Raw genomic sequence first — 12,195 nt, forward strand, 5'->3', positions numbered from 1 at the left:
CAGCACCCACCCTTTGACGGTGACGTGATGGTTAATTAAGGTGATATATGAATGGCCCCCACACACTGGCTCTTGTGTGTCTGGGGTCTTAGTAAAGACTGGATTCTTGCTCTCTTCCTCATCCTGAGCTAAGATGTTATTTGGTGAGTTTGTTTTCTAGACAACAGTTCTAACAAAACACTGATTCTCTAAAGAGAAGCAGAGTTCTAACAGAAAAACACTCAAAGGACAAAAGGGGGAAATAACTGGTACCTTAAATAATCCTCCGCACACTCGGAAATCTCCTGACTCATTCCTTCAGTGCTCATCGATAACGTGGAACTAAGAAAATTCCCAGGGTTTGAGGTTACAGCTCCATTAGGTTAGTATGAGACTTGCAGAAGAATCTTCAGGCAGTGTCCCCTCTCTCATTTTAAATTCTCCAGAATGTATCTGAATTAAGCTCTGCAAATTTTTCAGGAAAGTGTCTGACTTACGAGACAGCTAAGGAGGTTGCAGGAGGTTAATGGAAAGTGCTGGCGAGATGCCCAAGGCTGCCTACCAACAAAATGAGCTCTTTGGTACCCTCGACATCACGTATACACACAGGACACACTACATTCTGGATATTGCAGCCTTGGCATGCATTTTTGGGAGCTGAAATAGTCTAAAAAGATAACAGGTGAAATTGTAGCCCAACTTCAAAAAAATACAGATGCATATATGTCACCTTGAAGGTCAGGCAAAATCCCTGTGTCAGCACGAAACGTCCCAGAGCTATCTCGGAAAGACGCCAACTAAAGCATTTGAAATCCACAAATACCGTGACTTTGGCTTGTTCACTGAAAGCAGGAAAAGGCTCGGTTTACAGGATAACGGCCCCAAAGTCCTCACCTCCCTCCATCCTCTTTTCTCCTCCCAGGGCTTCCCCCAACACATCTGTCTGTGTCTGTTTCCTCCAGAAAATTTGATCTGCCAATGCACATAGCAGAGATTCCAGTGTGGTTGCTATGCCCCAGAGCCTGAGCTGAGGTCATTGTCCAGGGTGAAGCAGTCAGTGGATGCCCTTAGGGTCAGAGGCCACATGACACTGAAGTGAAGTGCTGGCTCTGGAGTTAGATTTGACTCCGAACCCCAGCTCCAGCGGTTTCCTCTGAGGCACCACTGGTTAACCAAGAAAACTGGGACAAGTGTAGGAACCTCTGTGAACATCTCCTTCCCCATGGTAAATTTTCCCCGTCATATGAAATCGTGTTTATAAACACAAGCACTGTGCTTTGCCCAAAGTAGACAATAAATTATAGTTTCTTTCCTCTCAGACTCCCTTGCAGCTTGATCACATCCCCTAATATTCCAAACTCCTAACCTTTTCTCTGCCCACAAGATACCACCCTCCTTTGGAAGTTTGGTTATCCTTGTCCCAGCTAAGCTTCGGTGTGTTTCTCATCACTCAATACGCATACGCAGCTTCTTCTTGGCATATTTAATGAAGGATAGAAAGCCTTCTCTCCAGTGATCGTGGCCCTGGATGTGAAACCCTGGTGTGTACCCTTTCCTACCTTCTGTGTTCTAATGACTGTTTCTTTCATTGACTCTTTGAAGGCAGAAACTGTCATGTCCAGATTTCTATCCACATTCTTCACATCAGACCTAGTAAACATTAGGTACTCAGTGAACAAGACAGGACACAGAAGATCCGAGAAATAAACAGCACTGTCCCCTTCTAAGGACAGAGCTTGGTTTTGCCCATTCGATCCCAAAGAAACATATATAGAAGGTTAGGGTTGCTTAACCCTTTTCTGTGTCTTTGTTTGCATGTTCTCTGGCTATGAGCAAATCTTATAAAAGAAAACATTGAAATTGGGGGCTGGCTTACAATTCCACAGGCTTAGTCTGTTATCACAGTGAAGAGTATAGTGGCCTACAGACAGGTAGGCATGGTGCTGGAGAAGTAGCTGTGGGTTTTACAATGTGGTCCTCTGACAGCAGACACAGAGAGAAAGACACTGGGCCAAGTGTGGGCTTTTAAAACCTCAAAGCCCGCCCCTAGTGACACACCTCCTCCAGCAAGACCATGCCTCCTAACCCTTCCCTGAAAGCTCCTCAACTGGGGACTAAGCATGTAAATATATGAGTCTATGGGGGTCATTTTCATCCAAACCATTGCAGCCTTGAAGACAGATTAAGCATTAATGGCATAGCGATTATCAACCTCTTCTGAAACAATCTCAGTCTCCAAATTCATATGCTGAAGTCCCAGTTCCCTGTATAAAAGAATGTGTAAAAGGAAAATCACTCCCAAGCAGGGTCATTATAGACATTTATGTGGGCTATGTCATTTAAAACAAAACAAACCACAAAGGTACTAACTATATATGGTATCTTGTGTCTGCGATCCCAGCTCCAAAGGCTGAAGGGGGAAGGAATGCTGTGAGTTTGAGGCCAGCCTGAACTACATAGTAACATCCTGTTTCAAAACAAAATCAGAAAGAGGGCAAATAAGGGCATGCATACAGGAAAGACAGTGTGGAGAGACAGGAGAAGGGGCCACCCAGGAGATGCGGTTGGAACTCATTCCTTCTACCCTAATTGTTTCTCTATCCTTGTGATGGACACCATAACCAAAAGCAATTTCCTCCTTCTTTCCTTTGGGGAGGAAAGGGTTTGTTTCAGTTTGCAGATTAAGGTTCATCATCAAGAGACGCCAAGGCCAGAACTCAAGACAGGTGCTTGAACCAGTAGCCAGAGGGCAATACTGCTTACTGGCTTGATCCCAGGTTTATGGCTGGATACTGTTCTTATCCAGCCCAGGCCCACTTTCCCAGGGAAGGGCAATGCCCACAGTGGACAGAATCCTCCTCTATAACTAGCCGTCCAGCAATGACTACCCCATAGACGTAGTCAGAGGTCAGTCTGATGGTGGTAGTTCTTCCTAGAAGCGTCATGTTGGCAACAAAAATTAGCTATCACCCTTCCCTTAGCGCTCAGAAAGAACCAACCTTATTTTTGTCTACAAAGTCATGAGAATACATTTCTAATATTTAAACCTACCAGTTTCTGGCATGTCCTGAAAATTGTACTGAAACACCTGGCCCAGCAGCCAATCCCCCCTACCTTGGGGGGTGCCTTCCAGTCTCCTTAGGGAGAACAGGAGCCGCTTCCTTGCCTTCGGCTTTGCCTCCATTGTGAAGTGTCTCTGCATAATAATGTTTATACATATGGATTCGATGTTGTCTCTTTGAGAAGGTGTAATTGTTCACAGGATTTTAAAGTGTATTCCTATATATTTTAAATGTTGCTGTATTTAGTGCATCTTGTGAACGTCAATAAGAAATAACATTTACAGAAAAAGAACAGCAGATTCCTTGTTCTGAGTTTCAACTTGAGCGAAACTGAAGAAAATGCCAAAATAATATGCAAATATTAATCCGCCATATGTAGGGCTTCTTGTAAGTTTTTTCTCCGGAGCTGTCATCATGATTCTGCCTCTCTCGTTATTCCTGGGTGTTTATTTTATGTTTTTTTTTTAATTTGAATCTGTTCTGTATTTCATATATTGGGAATTTTCCCAGTTGATCGCACCTTCTCACCATGATTTCTTTGTTTGCAGGAAATTTTGACTGGGTAGGGAATGACTTCACCCAGAATGCTGGTACGGGCCTTGTCATCAACCAGGCAGATGCGAGAGACAACAGGAGCATCATTAAACAACTTAAAGATGTGTTTGAAAGAGACTGGTATTCACCTTATGCCAAATCCTTACAGCCCACCAAACAACCAAACTGTTCAAACCTGTCCAAACGCAAGCCTCCCTCCAACCAGCCCGCCAATGGCAATGCCACCAGGAGGGAGCCCCTGAGTGCATAGCTCACTGACAGACAGCAAGGCTTCCGACCTAATGCAGGAAGGACTAGAGCAAAGACAACGGTTTACGACATCTTTTTTTTTTTTTAAGGAGAAATAAAAAAAAAAGCACACTTATTAAAACTGTTCTCTGAATGACATGTAATATCTAGATAACAACATCTTAGCACCGTATATTAAATTTAAGACTTTTCTATCTATGAGCTCTAACGGAGAATGTCATTCTGGCGTAGGAGTTAGTTTTTAACGTCTGCAATACAGATTTTAAGACTCAGTTCTTGTCTTCTGTTCCTTAATGGTTTTAGGACCTTTTCTGCTGGCCCCGCTGCACAGGTTTTAGCGTGAGGTGAGCCCTCTTCTTTAACATTGCTGAATTCTGGAGTTAGAGGAATGGGGGAGAAGACACAGACAGCCCCAAGTTTCTTCCCTAATAACCCATCTCCAAGACCTATCGAGGCAGCTGAGCACAGACACCGCCATCTCATGCCAGCCTTCAAGACTCTTGAAAACCCAGTCCTTTGTCCCCTTGTCTTCTGATCCCACAGGTTTTCTTTGGTACCAGTCTGTCTTCTCCCTAAATGTTCTTGTTCTACAACATCTCTGTAGTCACCTCGGCACTAGTTCCAAGTGTCAGAATATCTTTGGGAAAGGTGTGAATTCCCTAGAATGTATACAATATAGAAATAGCAGTCTTTCATTTCCACCTTTTAACTATATTTTTTTTCTTTTGGATTTTTGAGGCAGGCTTTCTCTGTGTAGCTCTGGCTATTCTGGAACGTGCTCTGTAGACCAGGCTGGCCTCGAACTCAGAGAGAACTCAGAGGCTGGCAGAGAACTCCCTGTCTCTGCCTCCCAAGTGCTGGGATTAAAGGTGTGTGCCACCATCGCCCAGTCTTCAGCTACACTTTTCCCCCTCCCTATTTGGTCATTTTATTTTAAAAAACCAAAGTCAGCTCTCTCGCTCACTCTCTTTCATATATATATGTATATATATGAAAAACATATGTGTGTATACATGCACACACACACACACACACACATATACATATATATACTTTTCTCAAGCTCAGAAAGATGAAGTGCCCCTGCTAATATTCAGCAAGCCATTAAGTCTGCATTTTGAGAACAAAGCTGTTTCACATTTGTGTTTGGTTAACAGTATTATAAAGGAAAGGTCTCTATGCATCGGCGGATTTTAATTTATTTAGAATTATTATGCTGTTAAGAGTATGCCAGCAAATGTTTATAGAGCTATTTAATATACCTTCTGCTATTTAATATACCAAATGCTTTTCAGACAAATGCAATTTAAATACTGTGCTTAACATATTTTACTAAGAAACAGAAATATTGGATTATTGTTCTATAATGTCATTGTGTGTTGTTGTTTTATATCTCTACAATATATAATCCTGTATTAATGGAGACTGTTGCTACATGAAAGAGGTGTGACCTCTTTAGAGCCCAGAGCAAGTGGCCAAGATGCCCATATCCAGTATGGCTCCTGCCACCAAGCTCAGAACAGAGTCCTTTGCTCTTTGGCCTTGGGTTTCTATAGTTAATGTAGAGACAATAATACTCACCTACCTCGCAAGGATGCTGTCATGGTAGGCGATATTTCTAAGTTGTTTTTTGAAATCAAAAGAACCTATATAAATGCTAAGCATTACACTGCATAATCTTTTTCTTGAAATAATCTCTGCGGTATCCTGATAGAATCCATACCAGGTACTTCTCAAGAATCCAGAGGGGAAATTTTCTATTTGCAAACACAGAACAGGAATGCGGGTGGGGAAGGTTGGTCCTGGTGAAATCTGGATTATGGATATTTGAGTGGAATATGATGCCCAATCACCCTGACATAAATAATAACATACAAAGACATTCTGCTGCAAATGAATCTTTAGGACCAGAGTGTACATGTGTCTTTAGAACAAGGATAAGCAATCTCATTTGTTTACTTTCATCTCCAGAGACTTGGGTTTAATTATTACAAAAAGAGTTCCTTACTCGGGTTCTCCGAATGCAGAATGGTTGTTCAGAGTCCTACTGACCATCCCAATTCCTTTCCTGTTATTTTTGTCTCTTGCCTCATTGGCTGTTTAAGCCAGTCAAGAGATCTGAGGAGCATGCAGGTGTGGCGGTGTGTGCCGTTAATACCAGAACTCAGGAGGTAGAGGCAGGAAGTTCTTTGGAGGCTACATAGAGAGTTCCAGGGCAGGTAGGGTTATAGAGAGGGATCTTGTCTCAAAAACAAAACAAAACAATAACAAAACCAGTGAAAGCTACTCACAAAGAGACATGGAGACAGGGAGAAACAGAGACACACAGAGACAGAGAGATAGAGCATGCCAGGAGAGCTGTGCTTTAAGAAAATCAGGTTTTATGGATTGATTTGAAGACTCTCAAAAATACTTTTCCTTAATAATGGCCAGCCATAAGATTCTAAGTATTTACCATACACTCCATCCTTGAATTGGGTGCCATCCTGGCAAGTGTGCAAGTAAAAACAACTTTGAGGATGGTTTTCAAAGGAAGGAAGGCAATGAGTAGAGGCAACGAGACAAAGAAGGGCTTGTCACTCTTTAGCAGACAAAGGGATCCTGGGTTGATCCAAGGGTTCAGAATGCACGGGAAGCATAAAAGGTCATTGTCTCCATTGTCTTCCAGATTGCTTATCAACAGTCATGAGACAAATGTAGGCTTGGTGGTGTGGGCCCTTTCCCAGTTGCTGCCTTTGATTTACACGGTGGGAAAAAAAGAACATTATCATTGACGAAATGGCCATCACTGTCATTCACTCACGGCCCCATCAGCTTGGCAGCTGGGTTGGTGTCACGGCAGCATGGCATGGTGTCACAGGTTGTCTGCTAGACACCAGCATCAGCAGAGTCCTGCCAGCAACCCATGCCACTGTGCCACCTCAGCAAAGCCCCTCACCCGACCATGCAACCCTATCCTTCCGCAGCACCCAGGAGAATGAGTCCTGTGTTGTCTATGTCTTCGGAGAGAACATTTAATTCAGGAGACTGTTCTCTTTCAGCAGGATACTCTCCTATACAGGGGACCTTTTTCTTTTAGACATTGAGTCTCTGCTGGATAGGTAACTAACTTCCATTCTTCCCATTCCAAGTAGCTTAGGGTGTATTTCTCAGGAGGAAAAGAATATAAAATAAAAACACTCTGAGACTGCTTATAATTTGGAGATACGCCCTGCCAGAACATATGAAGAAGGGGACTGCTATCCTACCGTCTTCACCGTAAATATTCTGGGGGCTGTCCTCCAGTTGAATGGAGACCAAACACAATTTGAGACACATTTTTGCATTTCTCCATTACTAACACTTACTTGGGGCCTTATTTCTTCTCAAATGTTGGTTTTCAAAATTCAACAGCGACCCACCATTCGGGCCACATTTTGGAGTCCAGTATGGCCTCAGAAAGACCAACTGGTTGAAAACAGGCATGTGGGGTCCACAGTTTCTATGCACCATACTGTTGTCCCACGACACATAAAACATAGGACCCTCACGTCAGTCACTGCCACACGTTCTCCTCTGTGTCCTGTTGGCTTTCGCTGCATTCTCACTGGCCACTCTCTATTAAACCACAAAACTAGCAGACTACAGGAAAGGAGGTGGAATATGGAGGTTGTAACTACACTCTACAGAATCATGCTTGGTGAGCCTGGAAATGGCAGAACTGAGACACACTGTAAACAGCCCCCTCCTCACCTCCCCCTGTGCTGTCTTTCGGGAGCATGTAAGAGATGCTGCCAAGGTCCTTTAGAACACAATGTGAAAAATGAATGTCTGAGTTTCACAAGCTCAGCAAGAGAAAGGAAAGATGTGTGGATGTTTCTACTTTTGTGTTGCCCCAGGCTCTATTTCCCCAGAATCTGCTCTACTTTATCTCAGCGTCTGACACCATTCTTACTCAGATGTGTTGGATCACATTCTGCTGATTGAGCTTACCCTTTGAAAAAGACATTTTATTAATGTGCGGTTACCAGCTTGTCGGAAGTACCTCACTGAACCAGGGATAACAGATACTCATTTCCCATCGGCATGTAGCTCTTCTCGAGTGCCTTGGACTTATTCGTTAGGAGGTTTTCATTTGCCTATAGAAACTTTTATGGAACTAAGTTCTGGGGAGAGGGGGCAGACTGTGAGAATGTCTTGGTGGGATTCAATCCAGGGCTCCCTGTCTCAAGAATTTTCTCCTTTTAAAATCTGCATCGCCCCACCCCAACACATGCCCTCTGTGAGGGTTCCTCTACCTATCCAAGTTCTGTTCCATTATTTTTAGAACTTAATGTGCAGATCTGCCCTCCCTGCACAGAGCAGTCAGCTCCTGGAAGGAAAAACATTTTGCTGTTATTATTCGAATTTTATCCTTATTAACAGTCTCATGGTTTGTGGGTGGATTTTCCCCCTTCCCTTTGCTCATTCCCAATGAACTGGTGCACTCTGATATAAGCATTTTGACTGAGAATATAGACTGGATGAATTACTCCATATCCCATGATTTCCAGTTTGCTAAGGACTCATATTCTCCTTTGTCCCCTTGTATCCTGTTAAGCAAAGGTCACCTCTCCTCTTCTACTTTAATGACATAAGTAAGACCGCCCTCAACTCTTAGCCTACATTTTCCATTTGAGAGAATTTACATCTTTAGATGAACTAAAGTACACTGCTTTTTATGGTAACTGTATGGGTACTCGAAAGAAGTCTCTTGAAGCTGTGAAAATTTTGTCTTCTTATTTGTGACCTACCAACAGTCTTGTACTCACCAAGGAGGGAAAGTCTGCAGGCCAGTGGGGCTTCTCTTGGAAATCTGACACAGGGAAATGTGATATTAAGCTGTGTGAGTCGGTACACGCCTGCAATCCCAGCACTTAGGGGGTAGAAGCAGGAGGGTCAGGAATTCTGTGCCAGCTTTATCCACTCAGCAGCTTCAAGACCAACCTGGTCTACATGAGACCCTGTCTGCCAAAATGACCATGGGAAAGGCACCTAAACTGAGAGCCTGAGTCAACCCAGAGGGGTAAAAGGAGAAAAACTGACTCAGCAAGCTGTACTCAGACCTCCATAAATGTACCTTGGCACACGTGCATGTATGTGGATATTTATACATACATACATACATACACATGTTAAATGAATAAATAATAAACCTTTAAAATAGAACACAAAGGGTAAGAAATGTAAGATTTAATAAGGATTGTTATGTGCAACTACTGACTTAATTCTAGTACAAAGGATATTTCCATTTTTAATATACCCTATGTAAACAGTATAAACTTATATCTGGGCATAGCAATCTTCGGACAGCTAAGTAAACTGGTTAACAAAAGGCTGAATGGGGAGGGGCTTTATAGGGATCAATTCTTTCATGTAACCAGATGCTGAGGTTTTCTTTTTCAAGCCTAAGTGTTATAAAAAAAAAAAAAACACCCTGCCATATTGTGAAGCTAGCTATTTCTTTTTTGCTCAGCTAGATCTCAGAAATCAGGTGTTGTGGTAAGCCGTGAGTAAGGGCTACCAAGTACTACAGTAAGCCGGGAGTAAGGGCTACCAGGTACTGCGGTAAGCCGGGAGTAAGGGCTACCAGGTACTACAGTAAGCTGGGAGTAAGGGCTACCAGGTACTACAGTAAGCCGGGAGTAAGGGCTACCAGATACTGCGGAAAACTGGGAGGAAGGGCTATCAGGTACTGCGGTAAGCCGGGAGTAAGGGAGCTATAGTTGGTCCCGTGAACTTTGGACCACTCTGGAGCTTTTCACCCAACAGGTATCTTTATAATACTATCCCTGTCTGACAATTTTAAGAAAAAAAGTTTGTCCCCATATAGATAGACTTTGAGAAAATAAGCAAGCACTGATTAGTGAAGAAATATCTGTAGAGGCCATGTCCTGGACTACATCTGATCCAGCTGCCTAGAGAACCCACCCATCACCCCCTCTCATTATTACATCTCTGCCGAAAACCTGTAATAAACACACCTGTGTCTTCTCTGCAAATTCCCTTCGGTTTGGGGTTCTGCTTACAACGCTGAGGATCAAACCCAAGGCCTCGAGGACATTAAACGAGTGCTCTGCCACTGAGCTACACCCAGTCCCACCGAACGCCATTTGGAGTCTGAAGTTTAGAGCTCACTTTGAAAGATGCCTACCAGTGCATAAACCCCCTTTCCAATTTGCCGTGCAGGAAAGCTGAGGAAGCTATTCCTTTCAAGCAGCCTGAAGCGCTTAGCACAGAGCCTTGCTCTGGGACACACGTGGAATGAGTGGTTGATTTACTATAGCGATTTGGACTTGTGGCAGGATATCCCTCTGAGGGAATGCACACACATGTGCATAAGGTGTGCATCCATCTATAAGGAGAAGTCTGAGGCACACTTTCTTCAAAGCTGCTGATTGAGTTTCCAGCAGAGATTTAGTGAAGTGGATTCCTGAATCTTCAAGTCAGTAATTTTCCTTGATCAGCAGTATCTGCATCCTATACCTTCATGGGTTTTTTTTTAATTGAGATAATATAGTTTTATAGGAATCGTATGCAAGGGGCCCAACTAAATCATAGCAAGCTAAAGATTACTTATCATTTATTTTTATGCCCTTTGATATGAATGTTAGTAAAGGTGACGTTCTTGTTTTGTAAAAGTAGTGACTAATTCCCACTAAAAGTCCTCTGGGCCTCAGGCCCTTGAAAACTTAATTCAACTATCAACTCTACCCCTTCCCATGGGCAGAAAATCCTTAGGAACAGCGGAAACACTGAGCAGACAGACCTGGTTTTTAATTTAGAATCTTCTTGTGTGGGTTCACAACCCATCTTGGGAGGAATGACCTCAATTTCCAGGTTGAAAAATATTGCAATTGTTTCCGACATTCCATCTTAAACAAAGATGGACGCTTTAAAGGACAACGCAGAACTTCCAATTCGGCGACTGCCATGTTCATAATGGCCTCATCTACAATTCTACCATCTTTCACTAAATGCAGGGATGCATCTTCATCCATTGCATATATGACAGGCAGCATCTAAGGCACATTCTACACAAAATGGTGACACCAAATCTTCAGAACAGTTGTAGCAGTGAAATGGCACTTTGTGTCACTGGGAAACAAAGGCATTTTGTCCCCAGCAATAAAGCGGTCTGCTATGACCTGCACTCTGAGACGGGCTTTAAGTGTTCTTGGGAGATCAGGCAGCCTCCAAGCAGCACATTGTGCTCCCCGCCATGCGAGCACCCCACACTGGCCACAGTTGCTCACTGCATTTTCAATGACTGGTTGATAGACAGGCCACAGGGAAGCCAGATAAAAATAAATCACACATGCAGAAATGCCTGATCTAACCATCAAAGAATTGGTGTGAGAGGCAGAAATTAAGCAAGGTGCAGTAAGATACAGCCGGGGCAGGCCTCGCCTGTCTGCGGTGCCACCTTCAATCAGGAAGGACGGCTGCATCCACAGAGACCGTCAGAGTCCTTGCTGAGTCACCAACTTGCTCTTTGTTACAGAGAAAATGACTGAGTCTCAACAGTGACTCTGAACTCTGTAGGCACTGGGTAATTTTCCTATCTTCCCTACTTTCTTATGTATTGGCATAAATAAACTTCTATTAACCTGAATGACGTGACTATGTGCTATTTTTCATGGTACAGAGGCTCCCAACTAACAGCAGAATGAAGTGAAAGCTGTCCTTTTTGTTTTATCCCTTTGTTGCTTTTCTTGGTGGGGGGTGATTGGTTGACATAGGAGGGGCTAGCCTGGTGTTTATTGTAAAGCATAGGCTGACCTCAAACGCAGGGCATGACCTCAGCCTCCCAAGTGTGAAAATTAAAGTCATGTGTCACTTCACCAGGCTCATCCTCCTAAATAATAGCCTGAAAGTAGAGAATGTAAAAAAATTGACACTAGAGCTGGAGAGATGGCTCAGAGGTTAAGAGCACTGGCTGCTCTTTCAAAGGACCTGGGTTCAATTCCCAGTACCCACATGGCAGTTCACAACTGTCTGTAGCACCAGTTCCAGAGCATCTGATACCCTCACACCACTGCACATAAAATAAAATTACTCTTTAAAAAAAAGGAATTAACATTGAAGTTAATGTTAATGACCTGTTGGTTGCGTGCTCATGTCTAATTGTCTTTGTGGTGAACCGCCCTGAACTACTCCCTAAGTCTTAAATACCAAATCAATAGTAACAAAGGATCCTGAACTCATAAAGATGAATTAGAAGCACAGAGCACAGAAATCACGCACACGAGCAATAACTACATGACAGAAGTTGTTGGGATGGCACTTGGGACACAGAAGCAAGTGGATATGTGTGTGAGTTTGAGACCAA

The 12,195-nt window shown here is 43.3% G+C and overlaps 1 protein-coding gene across 4 annotated transcripts in view; it reads left to right on the forward strand.

The window, feature by feature from the left end:
• Pld5 (phospholipase D family member 5) overlaps positions 1-11,478 on the forward strand; it is a 347,804-nt gene extending 336,326 nt beyond the window's left edge. For all 4 annotated transcript variants that reach the window (XM_085687656.2, XM_085687659.2, XM_085687658.2 and 1 more), the window contains exon 10: positions 3,590-11,478. In XM_085687656.2, coding sequence (XP_085543782.1) covers positions 3,590-3,846 — 257 coding nt within the window. In that variant the 3' untranslated portion in view covers positions 3,847-11,478. The remainder of the gene's footprint in view (positions 1-3,589) is intronic.
• Positions 11,479-12,195: the final 717 nt, after the last annotated feature.

This window comes from Myodes glareolus, chromosome 5 (assembly GCF_982192425.1).
Source record: "Myodes glareolus chromosome 5, mMyoGla1.1, whole genome shotgun sequence".
Lineage (NCBI taxonomy): Eukaryota > Metazoa > Chordata > Mammalia > Rodentia > Cricetidae > Myodes > Myodes glareolus.